Below are 14,022 nucleotides of genomic sequence, written 5' to 3' on the forward strand. Positions count from 1 at the left end.
AAACATTCAAGTTTCGGTTTCGAAGCCATATGCTTGGTGTTGATCGAGTGTGTCTGAGTTGTCATTCATTCGGTGCCTCCTCGTCTGATCCTTGGAGCTGTTGGATGCGTCTCAAGTAACGAGTAACTTCCTGGAAAGAGGGTCATACGAGGAGGAGGTGTTCTCGTACATCTTGGTATCTGCAAGCTATCCGGACATCAGAAATTTCGACGGCTTGATTGCAATGGAACTATCGTTTAGCGGGAAACGCGCCGTGGTGACTGGTGCTAGCCAAGGCAAGTTTCAGTCCAGTTGGTTGAACTTGGTTCGGATGACATTGCAACTGCTCCTTTAAAGAAGTTTGACATGATGCGGGAATACCTCAAATTAGTTCGTTGGTTGCTGCGACACGTGTCGTTGCGTAATTAAAGCGTTCAGAAGTATTGTGAGCGCATGTGATGCTAAACACTTCGCGCGTTACTGACTAGATTTTCGCTTTTACATTAAAAGTGCATCTGGGCAGGTCAGGTAATGCAAAGGTCAGATAACCAATGGTCATTCAGGGCGATGGAATAGATATGGGAAGCGTAGCCGAGGACGGCAGAGGGTTTAAATGTATATATATAGTGACGAAATCAAGACATTTGCAGGCGTGAAATGAAATCAGCTTGCTCAAGATATGGTAAATTGGATATCATTGGAAGAGGCCTTCGTCCTGCAGTGCACGTAAAATGGGCTGAAAATGATTAAATGATGAACAAATCGTAGCGACGACAAAGCAACCGGGTAGAACCAGGCACACACGCCACAACAAATCCCGATTGAAATTGTTCCGTAGATAGTCCGCAAACTTCTTTGTGACATCCGCAAACACAAGGACATCCGGATATCCTTATGATTTAATAATGGATACTTCACAAGATTCCAAATCGAAATGTAATTAAATTTAGTATTTTGAACTATGCTGCCTTTTCGCAAAATCAGAAATTTCGTATCCCATGATCAAACTTCATAATGCGAAAAAAATTGAACAAGACAGAGGGCAAATGACATACGAAACTGCTTTTGTCTGTCATTTTCCTTCTGTGTGATTCATAATTTCTGTGCTAAGTATTTTGATCATCTTGTAAAAGCATATGCATTTAATTTCATTGAAAATATCTCAAAAAATGCCACTAAGGTTGGGTAGTCTATCCATTTAACTCTGTACTGTACTTTTTGCTGGAATTTATATCACCCCTCGAACGTCTAACAGCCGGCTTCCTGGACAATCTCCCATAGTGAGTACTTGCTATTGCATATGGAGGAAGCGAGCTTGCTGTTTTGTATGCATTGCGAGTTATAATGAAGTTACCTACATTTCCTGTGACTAATACTATCCCATTTTTCTGCCATTATTAGGAATAGGCAATGTAATAGCACGAGAACTTGCAAAACGTGGAGCTACAGTAATAGCTGTTGCCAGATCTGCTGACAAACTGAAGGAGCTGCAGAAACAGGTGAGTCTGCTGCTAGTTGGTTTAGAAATCCCTTCATCCATTTCCTCATGAATCGGTGAGCATTTGTGTAATTCTGAATGAAATTATGCAGTCTGCCATGGGATAAAAGTAACTGAGTACTTCTTGAACGTCTTCCAAGTACACAGCTCATGCATGTGGACTCAAAGGGACAAAAAGAGACATGCGATAATCCTGGAAAGCGCTTTGCATGGATAGCGGTGGCCATTTTTAAATATTCATTTGCTTTTGCATGTGAAAAATTACAGCGAATTCTCAAGTGTTACGTACCAAAATCATCATATGCAGCATTTTTTTCGTCATAGGCATTTTTTGCATTTTTGCCCTTGTCGAAATGTGGCTGGCATGGGACAGGAACCTACGATTTTGAGCTCAGCAGCGCAATGCCATAGTCACTGGGCTACCATAGCAGTCATTGTATGTGAATAGTGCAAACAATACATATTATAGCATACACATATTTGTCATATAACAACATACTTGTAAGTTGTGCTTGTGCTTGTAAGTTGTGTGTAGTTTAGTATGTGGTGGCCTCACTAAGGCCACACTGTGTGGGCTGAAGTGAACCAGTTGAGCTTTAAAGGTAGCAAAGCTTTAAGTGTAGCTCGAATCGCAAAAAGTAGGGTGTGATCACTAGGCTGTGATAGCAGGAGCATTTGATTGTTTTTAAAACAAACCGCATTCAAGAAATTATTGCTAAAAGGGGTTCCTGAGAAGAGGTACATCAATACCGAGGACATTATGCACATTTCAGAAAAAACAGGGCCCTTATTGATAAAATCTATGGCCCATATGCAAACGAATTCAACCTCATTATCACCTTTAAGGTTGAACACAAGTTTATAATACTATTGCTTGTACAATTTTCGAGTACATCTGAGGTTGAAATGGTTTATTTATACTGATTGGTTTCCATTTGTAGTGTAGTGTAGTCGTTTTCAATTTTAACATGTGCCGCTCACTTCTCCTACAATATTGCTTCATTGACAATTGATTTTGTGTTCTCTCTAGGTACCTAACATAGTGCCAGTTTGTGTTGACCTGGCTGACTGGAATGCTACGGAGACAGCACTCTCCAGTGTTGGGCCTGTAGATCTGCTTGTGAACAATGCAGCTGTTGCCATTCTGGAGCCTGTTGGAGAAATCAAGCCAGAGTCATTTGATATGTGAGACGTGTATTTAGTAATGTGGTACATTTCTTAACCTTCATATTTGTTTTTTTTCTTTGTTTATTGTAAATACTCTAAAAACTCATAATGCATTACAGAGGGGATTGAGATGGCATAATATAATCGTGGCACACTTTATTAATTAGGAAGCAGGGAGGTGGTGCCATTCTTTACTGGTTGAACTAAGCACTCAAGTGGCATATTGAACTACTAATGATCAATGCATGAAGGGCATGACGTGCAAATATAAGTTATTCCTTTATTACTGGGTTTAGAGTAATTTTATCAAAAAGACAGCCTGGCATTCCCGTGCCTCAAAACAATGTCAGGTAATTCAAGAGTTGCTTCATAGACGAGATGCAAGCACAATAACAATAAATGAAGAAATTGAAACAGGCGGCACAGTTTGAATGGACCCAAGAATGTTTATTACGTAAGCATCCATGTACAACATGCACATCATGGCTATAATTGTGCTTTGGGTAGGCTTATTTATCAAATGTAGCAGCTTTTATTTGTGTGTGTTTGTGCATGTACGTTTTATTTTATAGTCTCATAGTTCTTTTGCATTTGCATGCTTTCTTTTTCTTCCTTTGAGAATGAGGAGGCAGAAGTGAATAATCTGGCAGCTTAGCACTAAAAATTCTCAGGGAGTGCATTGGACTTTGTCAGTGGCCTCACAAAGGAGTTCAGGGTTGAAGCAAAGAAAGCGGTCACTTTATGCCATTGTTGTCCAGGGGTACCATTCATGCTTCTTTGCCTTGACACTGTAGGTGCAAGCGAAAATCACTGAGTGATAACTATTCTATGACAGTCCCAGTGGCAATGCCTAAAGAACTTCCAGGCATCAAACTTGAGCCATCCACTGTAAAATTTATTTTTGTTGGATAAATGCTTAATATTCATAGATAAAAGCAGCACAGCTTTATTTTACATTTTGTGATGCTTTGTGGCACAAAGGTCACTTGCAGCTTGTGCGTGTAGGAACTGAAATAGCTTGCTATACTTGATGCGTGCTGCTGAGTGACAACTGCTAGGAAATGTGTGTCATCTTTTTTCTGGCTTCATTAATGACATGAAACTGATTCATCAAAAAACTCCAGTTGGTCACAGTGTACCCGTGGTATGTGTTCGTGTTACCCATTCCACAGTATGGTGCATAGGAATTGAACAAAAGCTGCTGGTATTTTTGACATTGTAGTAGGTAGGGCATTATTTTGATTATTGAGAAAGAGAGATGCAATGAAATATGCCCATAATTTTTAAAAAGTAAGCTACAGAACAGGTTTTAGCCTAAATTTTGCCCATTGATACCAATATACATTGGGGATGATTGGGTTTTCAAATAATTTTCTCAAGCTATGTGAACATTGAAGCTATAGCTCACAGTTGTATCCAATTACATTAGGTGTTCAAAGCTATAGTACAAGGAGGGTGGCATTTTTTGTTCTCAGTTCACAAAGCCATGCACATGAGAGATGACTATAAGAAAACACATTAGTAGTCTTGCATATCCAACGCTTAAAGCGGCGGAAAACAGTGTGTTAGAAGTTCCTTGAATCAAAGTTATTCTTTGCACCAACACAGCATGGACTTTGCTAATCCCCTCCATACAAGACCTAGCTTATATTGTTCACACATAAAGTACAACAAATTTTATATTCTTCATCATGTGTGGATTGGAATTTTCTTAATTTTAGTAAGGCCTCTGACGAGGTCTATCAGAAATCAATGTTGTAAATCAATGCTGAGCTCACTTAATGTAGACAGCAACCTGCTCAAGTAGATTGAATGCTTTCATTCTAATTGATTAATTGACTGCAAAATGTAACGGCTAATGGTCGTAACTAATCACCTATTGTGGTACTACACCCAGGTATATCACAGAGGCCAGTCATTGGATGTCTCTTGATTTCAACTTATGCCAATGACCTTACTTTTGCTATATTGACTAACATTGACCTTTTTGCTAAAAAATGTGTGATAATTTTCAAAATAATTAATGATGAACAGTCCTACCTCCAATCTGGCCTAAATAACATTAGTAAATTGACGCAGTACATGGCACATGGAATTCAATCACTTTTAACACATGAGGACCACATAAGGGGCATTTTTTCATTGCTGGAACATAAGGAACGTCTCGTAGCTAGCATGATAAGGCCTGTTTCCTTTATGTCTTGTGTAGGATTGAGAGTGTAAAATTCTCCTGAAGAGTCAACCGTGTGGGTAATACTTGTAGGCTAATGGTTTTGTTGCTTCTCTTTGCAGCTCCTTTGCGACAAACGTGAAAGCTGTAATTAATGTGTCACAGGTGAGTTATGTTTGTCGATTAATATTAAAATCACCTTCAAATAACAAAGATTGCATACTACAATGTGAAGAAGTAATGCATAGTACTTCAGGCTTTTGGGAGCACAGCTGAAATGCCTCTATATCAGCAATTTGTGTATTGATGCTCTTTATTTTTACAGATTGCTAATCTTTACTTTTATATTGTTTTACAAATTCTAAAGCTAGATTTCCTTTTTTTTATATTAAGCTACCCCACCTTGTCAATTGTAAAACTTATTCAGTCATGAGAGGAGATTACTATTTGGGAAACGTTAAGTTTGTTGCTTTCTCAGTATTGGTGCTAAAGGTAACGTAAAATTGAAAAATGAGTGATGTTTGGACACAGTGCTGTAGCATAACTTGAGGGGTCTTTTGTGCTTAATCAGCAAAGGACACGGTACACTGTACTGCAGACATACAAAAGGGTGTTTGTTTGCATCTTTTTTATAGTGAAGTTCAATAGCTAAATTATACAACTAATAGTATGCACCTACTGTAGCACGCTGTAGAACCGAGGATGTTCGACACACCACGCCAAGATAACGAGCAAGTGATATTTGGCGCTGCCAGAAACCCAGGCCTATGCCATTCACAGGTCTCGTCTTGCAAACAGAGGCATATTCAAAGGAATGGCAAAGTGTCTGCAATATAGTCCTAGGGGTGATCCCTAGCGAGTGCACGAGAGTTATACTCGCATTCTGGTCCTCCAGCCAAAGAGAAGAAAACCCATTCGCCATAACGCCAGCATAACCTCGTCGTCAGGTTGCGACCACTGTGGGAATGCTGTTGGCATCTCTCAGGCTGCTGTGAAATTTTGCCAACGTTGGTGAAGTGCCATCAGAAGCCAGATTACAGTAGAGCTCCATGATCTTGCAAAGTAGTGACACTCTCCTGCCTGTGTGCATTCTCCTTGGATTTCTCTCCCTTCTGGGTCCAGGCACTGCGTGTGGCACGCACTTCTTCAAGAGCTTCAGCTTTTTGAAGCGTTAATCCAAAAATTATTGCTTAGTGACACTGTTATGACAATATTAAGCTTCTGACAGAAAGTCTTGATGAATATACTTTTCAAGCAGGCTTTGATATGAACGAACCGAAGTGCTCTAAGATATGGGCACTGGGCAGTAGTTCCATGGCCTGCTCTCCCTGGCCACTTGGGCCGTCCGTGACATGGCAGAATTTTTTTTTACTATTATTATTCAAAAGTTTGTTCAATGGCATACACAATTAAATATACAAATGGAGACCAATTTCCGCGATGTGCATTAAAAGCCCTGCAGAAAATACAGAAGCAATTGTTCGGTATTCGTGGCTTTTGAAAAGCCTAAGGAAGGTAATTAAGAAGATATGGGATAGTTTATTTACAGTGAATCTGCCCCAATGAGTGCTCCAAAGGCTTTTGTACCGATGCCTCTGCGCAAAAAACAGTCTAGAGTTGCATGAATAGCCAATATGGGACGTAACATATGTGCTTGAACTTCGTTTTGCTAAACCTGGGCCTGGTGTGCACCTCACAAAAAGAAAGGATGATTGCTCAAGCAGAAAATTGTGAGACTGCGGTGCTTGACAGTTAACCTATGTAATGAAATATGTAAAGTTTATCACAATCAAGGAGACATGCAACGTGCGTAGCTTGTGTTTTATAAGAAGCTGCAAATAATACATGCCATTTACGTAACTTTTCATAACTTTACATAGCTGTAGTAACTGAGTGCAAAGTGTATCGCCTCACACGTTCGTCAAAGTACACTGGATAAAGCGAATGACAAAAGCCTTTTAATCTAGAAAATACTGAAAGAAATGAAACTCACCACCACAAAGAACAACAGATGTGTCACTCACACACATTTCCTTCTTTTTAATGTAATATGCTTCTATGATCTCATGTGCTAGGGTATCTTTACTCTTGGCAAGAATGTAAACACTGGAAACCAGGCTCACACTTGCAGGAACCGCAATGCACTGGCAAATGTGCTGAAAGTTTTTGTCGTCGCTGTTGTTGTTTTTTATGGAAAGTTCAGTAAGCATGTACCAACTAGCCCAGCAACAAGTTTTACTGAGTCGGAAAGTTGTTTGTTGCAAAATTGGTGAAAATAATTTTATCACAAGTTCATTCGCATAGAACATGTGACTATGATTGTAATGTACAAAATATTTTACTTGCACTAAATACCTATATTCTGGGAGATTTGATTCCTGTGTCGCCACCCGGTATAATCAATATGTAAGAACTGCACTGGTTTGAATTTTTTCTTTCCATAAGCTTGCAATATTTTTGGCTTGTACTGAATGTCAGCAAAATGCAGCTGAAACATGATGGTGCTTTCCGAGTGTATGTGTGACAAGAAACATATTCAGTGTATTTTAATTTGGTCATGTTGCCGAAAATGGCACTGCTGTGGACATTTTTTTTGTATTGTACATTGTACATGTAATATTAAAAGGCTAATGATCTGCTGAAGTGGTACAACCTGAGTGTGGATGTTTGACCATGTCTGAAGCAATTCTACTGTGGTGCTGTGCCAGAAGAAATGTAGGTTTCTTGCTGTTGCCGTGGGCTCCAAGCTTTCACTCAAGGCTATACATACCGATTTAAATTTTCATTTAGACTCTAAAAACTTTTGAAGTAGCTTCTGTTCTGTAATAGTCTCATTGTATGTTTCACTATAATTTTATAACAGCTTTCTTGTCCTTGTTACTACTCACTGTGGCTTTTTTAAAACTGTGCAGCTGTGTGCCAAATCAATGAAAGAGCGACGTGTAGCTGGTGCAATTGTCAACATCTCGAGCCAAGCAGGCATTGCGGCCCTGGAAAATCATGCTGTGTACTGTGCCACTAAAGCAGCTTTGGACCAGCTTACCCGAGTCATGGCCCTCGAACTCGGGCCACACAAGGTTGGGTGGTCCTTTCTGCTATAACTAAATGGTAGTTTTCTGTTAAGGGTAAAGGGTGCAAACAGTCATAGCCTATCACTGTATCATAGGGATAGGCACATCGTATGCCAAAAGAGGTGTATCTGGGGCGTCTTTCTGCCACACAACAATAATCGTAACCTATCTCGTGTATCTGGGGCGTCTTTCTGCCACACAACAATAATCGTAACCTATCTCGTGTGCTTTACCTGCGTTATCACCCCACACACGACACTTTCCGGTCATGAATGGCGTGCGGCTTTCAGCGTGACATAGCTTTCTTGATAGGAATGTAGCAAGCGTACAGTTCTCAAGAAAGGAGATACAGGTAGGCCATATGAAGGTTATTATTGTATGGCAAAATGACGCTCCAAGTACTCCAGTTTGCCTTAGAGTGTGTAGTGCATCAGACTACTGGCAATCTTAGTGCACGATCACTCTGTTTTCTCTGGGGCTCATTAGTATGTCATGTTACTGGTTAATAAAATTTGTGCTTATTGGCTATGCATTTCAGATTCGAGTGAACTCTGTGAACCCTACAGTGACTAACACTCCTATGTCCTTGGTCGGCTGGAGCGATCCTGTCAAGGCTAGCGCCATGCGGTCCAAGATCCCCCTTGGGCGATTTGCAGGTGCATTTGTCTTAGAATGGACTCTTCAGAGTTTAAATGAAAGAATTTAGTGAAAATGTTGTGATGGTAAATATTGCGTGAATTCTGGCATCTACCACAACCATGAAGCTTGGTTGACACTATTACTTTTTTTTAATTCACTACTGTGTATACTTATGGTAATGGACATGGATCAAGATCAACAACCTTTAAACCACTAAACATTTTTTAATAAAGATTGAGCGACTAATTTATGGCATTGATATAAGGCTTAGCACAGAACATTACTTCTAACAAAATTCTTGACAATTTATTACTTTTACAATGTGGAAATACGCGTGGTTACTAACAAAAGACATCATAGCAAAATTGTTGGTAAATCTGGCCATTTTGCCTGTTGGCCATTTTGTATTTTGTCTTAGGAGTGCCCAGGATGTGAAATTCAGGAGTTATATTTTTACTTCATGACATCTCATAGGCAAAATGAGGCATACAAATAGTAACAGCATTACACTACACTTCCATCTTGGTTCTAAAAGTTAAATTTTTTTAACAGCCAAGGAGGCAGAATATAAGGATCTGAGTCCATGATTTTATTCTGGATGAAATACTGTGAAAAGATGTGTATAATACAGACTCGCTTATAATACAAGGTGTAATTTGGGGATAGCTAAAGCAAAAGAAGAAAAGGCAGCTGGGTACTGCTTTCATGGTCCCGACACTTTAGGCAGATGTGCCGATTCCTGACGCAAGCGCGTCTCAAAGTTGGTGCGCCCAAGATGGCACCAGTTGAACCAAGCAGCAGCCTGCCCTTGCCTACCGAAGCCACCACAAGATCATACTTCCTCTGCTTGATGGTGCCTTGATGGTGATAGCACTGGGCCACCACAACACCAGAATTGCAAATTTTTGGCTGAAATCTTTCAGATTCGCATATAATACAAGGCAGAAATTTCACGCAGCAAAATTTAGAAAAAAGCTCATATTGCATATATGCAGGTTTTTATGGCATGCAGACTAAGAAAAGTGGCTTCAAAGATTAAAGGACCCCTGACACCAAAATTGCAAACTCAAGATGTTTTTAGGGGCGAAGCACCTTAGGGTCTCAGCTTGTCGGCGTATCATGTCGTCATGGTCCATCATAAGTGGGTATGCGCCACAAAAATTGGGTAAATCCCATTACTCGCCACCGGTCCATACTATTCATATTATGAGTTAAAGGTTCGTCGTTACTGTCTAAAACATTATGTTTGGCTTAGCAGCGGTGCCAGAATCCCTGATGAAATTTACCAAGGCGCTCAAGTTTCTTATCTAAAACCAGAGACACAAACGTGGATCTCTACGGTAAAGTAATCTATTTGAAACACCACTTCGTGAAACATATCTGGAAAGTGATGGTGCTTTACTCGCCACCAGTGCACTAAAAATGAAGAAGGCAACAGATAGCCCAGAAAATAGCCAACAATGTTAGTGGAGCTGAAACACCCTTCCCTACATGCCTGGCTTCAGGCTTGGCACCACTAGTGCCTCAAAGAAATATCTCTCAAAACAATGTGGCGAATTACCTCGGTCAGGCCCTTCTTCTTCTTCTGTCTCTCACTGCCCATTAGTAGCGATTTTGCTGTGGGAAACACCAGTGCACACTGCATGCTTTGCCGCGTTTTTTTCTTCCACCTTGCTTTCTTTCTCTTTTTTTTTTTCAAAGTGAAACACAAAGGAACTGGGCAGAAGTTGCATTGTGCTGACTCGCTCAGTGAGTTTAATAAGTTCGAGGAGGATCCCTGGCATGGGCAAGATTAGATTATGAATAATTGGGAAGACACAGTTTTGCTACATAAATATTACGATCTGTAAATATCGCCACACAAATCTTGTTTATTCAACACGCCACTGTAATTGTTATCGCTTGCTTTTGTAGCTGTGCATATGCCTCTCACAAACTAAAACGTAACGTATGTCTGACATTTATCGTCACAACATCAATGCAAAAGCGACCATGAAAGTCATGTTCTTGTGTTGTGATTATACAAGCAGAAAGTTTATGGCTTGAGAAAGTTATACCAATGAACAACCTTTGACGTCACAGTATATACACTGCTGTCATCTTGCCTCCCCTCCCTCAAATTTTTTTGTTTGTCCTGTGTACATGGGCACTTGTTACCAATTGTTGGTGGCTAACATTGCCTTTAAGATATTTTGATTTGGTTTTGAAGTAAGTGTGAGTGCTTATCTGAGTTGGCAGCACCTTGCAACATCACCACTAATATAATGTGGATAGAGGCCTCTCTGTGATGTTAAGCGAGTAAAGCGAAGATTGTCGACATCACAGACAAGTTTACAGGGCACACACAATGCCACGACTGGTGCCCCACGAAGGCAATTGTTCCTCGCCCTGTCGCTCTGTTGTCAGGCTGCTCTCATGGCTGTTCTGGCTGCTTACGCTTGTGGCGTTATAAGTCCCATAGCAAGGAATGTCTTCTTTTTTCTGAGGGGGCACATTCTTGACAGTCTAGTGCGGGCCGCATGCAACCCATGGACCTTTCGTAGCGGCCCGCCATGGCCCGGCGCTACGTCGGCAGGCTGCTAGGGTCATCGCCATGTTCGGAAGTACCTACTTGTGCTAACAAGTGCTGTCCGTACGGAAGGTGAACAAGTCTGCTCAAGGATAAACAGTTGCAGTCGACTATGAGGACCGCCTTCGCACAAGAAGTTAATGTGCGCTTTTCCCCTCTTGTTGCAGCTAAGCGTTGCCAGGCATCAAGTCAGCGCGTTTAGAACTTTAGCCATTATATTGTGCTTCACAAGGAATTAAGCTTCATGACATTGCTCAATGGTACCCCTTTATTTTCTTGCTTATTGTGATTAAAGGGGCCCTGCAGCACTTTTCCAAGTAGCCATGGAATGACTTCACTAAAGGAACTTAGTGCTTCATGAATTGAACGCCGCGAAAATTTTTAGAATCCATCTAGTTCGAGCAGAGTTACAAAGATTTGTTGCACGCTGTCATTGCTTTCTCTCTTCTCTCGCCCCGACGAAAGCACTGGATGCTAAGCAGGGGGGATGGCACGGGGGAAGAAGGTAGGTCACGCGAGCCTCCTGACCTTGAGCACATTTTCTTTTTTTTCCTCCAAACGTGTGGTGTACTTTCAATTCGATCACGCGCACGGGCGAGTGGTGGCCTCACGCGGAGGCCGCAGTAACTACCAAGCGCGCCATGTTCAAATCAGCCAATAGTGTGGAACCTCCCTGTGACGCCATAGGCATCATTTTTTGTCCAGAGAACAGGAAGTGCTTTTTAGCCAACTTTGCGAATGTATTGTTATTCCCAGGCCTCGTGCTGCGCTATAATGTTTGGCTCACATGTTCTCGGGAGCCTTGGCTACCAATTGGCAGCGTTTTTTGACCATGCTGAAAAAGTGTTGCAGGGCCCCTTTAATAACACTTATTTATTTGGGTAATGTACACAGATAGCTGGTCTCAAGCATCATTTTTTTCATGAGGCACCACGTGCGGTCACCATATGCTGAAACATAACCGTGGAAGAGAAACTATTGGCGTCTCCAGATTTTAGTCGCTTTGGAGATTGGTATCGATATGTTTCTCTCGAATTATGATGTCAAGCATAAAAGTCACAAACAAAAACTTTGCTTTCAGGGGTCCTTTAAGAATAGGCCTTATATGATTTTGTATTCTGTGGAAACGACCTTCAGTATTATATTTTTTAGCTGATGAGTACATAGACTCTTTCCTGTGGAAGTACTGCTACTCATGTTATGCTCTTATGAATGTTCAGTCAAGCCTGATGAAAAATAAATGCTTGTGAAGAAAGCTTTAGCACACTTGAAAGATGGAACTAGCAAAAGATAAAATACATAAAGTAACAATGTGGTGATGGTACCTGCATCGCGTCACGTCCTTGTGGCAGTACAAGACATACAGAGGAACTTCCTTTGGCCAAATTTATTCCACCAAATTTCTGAAGCTGGAAAAGTGACTACAGTTCTGTTGTTGAAAAGCTCACTGTTATCGAAAAACATTGTGCTTATGTACTGTTCCAAGGTTGTTGCTGCTTTTGTGCTGCATCTCGTGTAAATAATCATTCATAAAGCGTGTATATGTCTTACAAAAGGTGTATGACCAGGAAAAAAAAACTTTTTTTTAACCCTCCTCTCCTGTCCCCTCCTCCTTGCTTGTGTGCGTATGTGTACAACATTTTTATGAATTCAAATGTTGGGCTTTAGACGGTATGTATTTTTAAAACATGTTTTTTGGCTGTAAGTCTCGATAAAACATAGCACTCACTGCCCTAGGTATTCATAACAGTATTGGCTAGGGAGTAATCAAGTTTATTTTCAAAATTCAATAAGTGTTACAGGGCTGCATGGAAAGGTGCTACTTCCAGACTTCTATGTTTTATTACGGTAACCATAAGGTGTTATATCAATTTCCTGAAGTTTTTGAAAGCGTGCTTAGTAGTGTCAACATGCATTGCTTAACCTCTTTCATTTTTCTGTCTCTTCCCTTGGTGCTTGCTTGCAGAACCTGAAGAGGTCTGTGATGCAGTTTTGTATCTGCTGAGTGATCGCTCTTCAATGATTACCGGAACAGTGTTACCAGTAGATGGTGGCTACACAGCCTGCTGACGCCAGCCTGAACTGATGTTATCTCATATTATGCTGCTGGAGTAAATATGAGGACACTTTGTGCCAAGGAAGTTGTTTCTGGCCACTACAGTATTATGGAAACTTTGGTGCTTGTAACAATAAAGGAATTGATTAATTCTACCCGTTATTTTTCATATTCGATGCAAATGGCAAGTCTGTGAACAGAAAATGGGTTTCTCACAAATCTGTGTGTAAAAGGCACAATCTCCCACACGAGGCTGACGGCTGGCGCATGCCATTTTATCTGTTGCATCTCTGAACTTGAATAATGCAAAGTCTATTTTTACTTAAATTGTTTCATGACAGCTCAGTGAATCAGTTTACTGTCTCCGTTTCTTTCCTCCTTTTGCTAAGCACTAGGTTGCTATTAGCAAGAAAGCCAACGTAGCAGATTTTCGCAAAGTGCCAATTTCTGGCAACCGTCACATGTGGGAAAGTCACATGACCTGTGTAGAAACGTCTCATGACGTCATACCACCGCCGAAATTTGAATGACAGGGAAAGGTTCTGCCTGGCGTTGTATAATTAAGTATCGCTATTTTGTCAATGCCGGTGGTTGGGGGGCCGCTGTCGCTGCACGGAGGACCAACGCCATGCCGCTTCGCGGGTCTTGTCATTTTGCTAGCATCACTACTGCCAGAACCGGAGACGACAGCAACGTGCCGACCAACGATGTTGTACGTGACGTTTCTGCTTAGGTCACGTGACTCACATGTGATGGTGACCGGAAGCTCCACTGCTGCGCTCTTTAGGGTACGGGAACACGCGTCACCGCTATGGCAAAAAAAAAAAATAAAAATAAAAGTAAATTAAAATAGAAAGAAACATGGCAAAACAC

The 14,022-nt window shown here is 41.0% G+C and overlaps 1 protein-coding gene across 1 annotated transcript; it reads left to right on the plus strand.

The window, feature by feature from the left end:
- Positions 1–31: 31 nt before the first annotated feature.
- On the plus strand, positions 32–13,304 carry LOC119402960 (L-xylulose reductase). The gene is made up of 7 exons (XM_037669973.2): positions 32–275; positions 1,381–1,478; positions 2,508–2,662; positions 4,937–4,979; positions 7,727–7,891; positions 8,424–8,541; positions 13,060–13,304. Exons 1-7 carry the CDS (start codon positions 224–226, stop codon positions 13,161–13,163), a joined length of 735 nt encoding a protein of 244 aa, XP_037525901.1. The 5' UTR covers positions 32–223; the 3' UTR covers positions 13,164–13,304.
- Positions 13,305–14,022: the final 718 nt, after the last annotated feature.

Source organism: Rhipicephalus sanguineus, chromosome 1 (assembly GCF_013339695.2).
Source record: "Rhipicephalus sanguineus isolate Rsan-2018 chromosome 1, BIME_Rsan_1.4, whole genome shotgun sequence".
In the NCBI taxonomy this organism is placed as follows: Eukaryota; Metazoa; Arthropoda; class Arachnida; order Ixodida; family Ixodidae; genus Rhipicephalus; species Rhipicephalus sanguineus.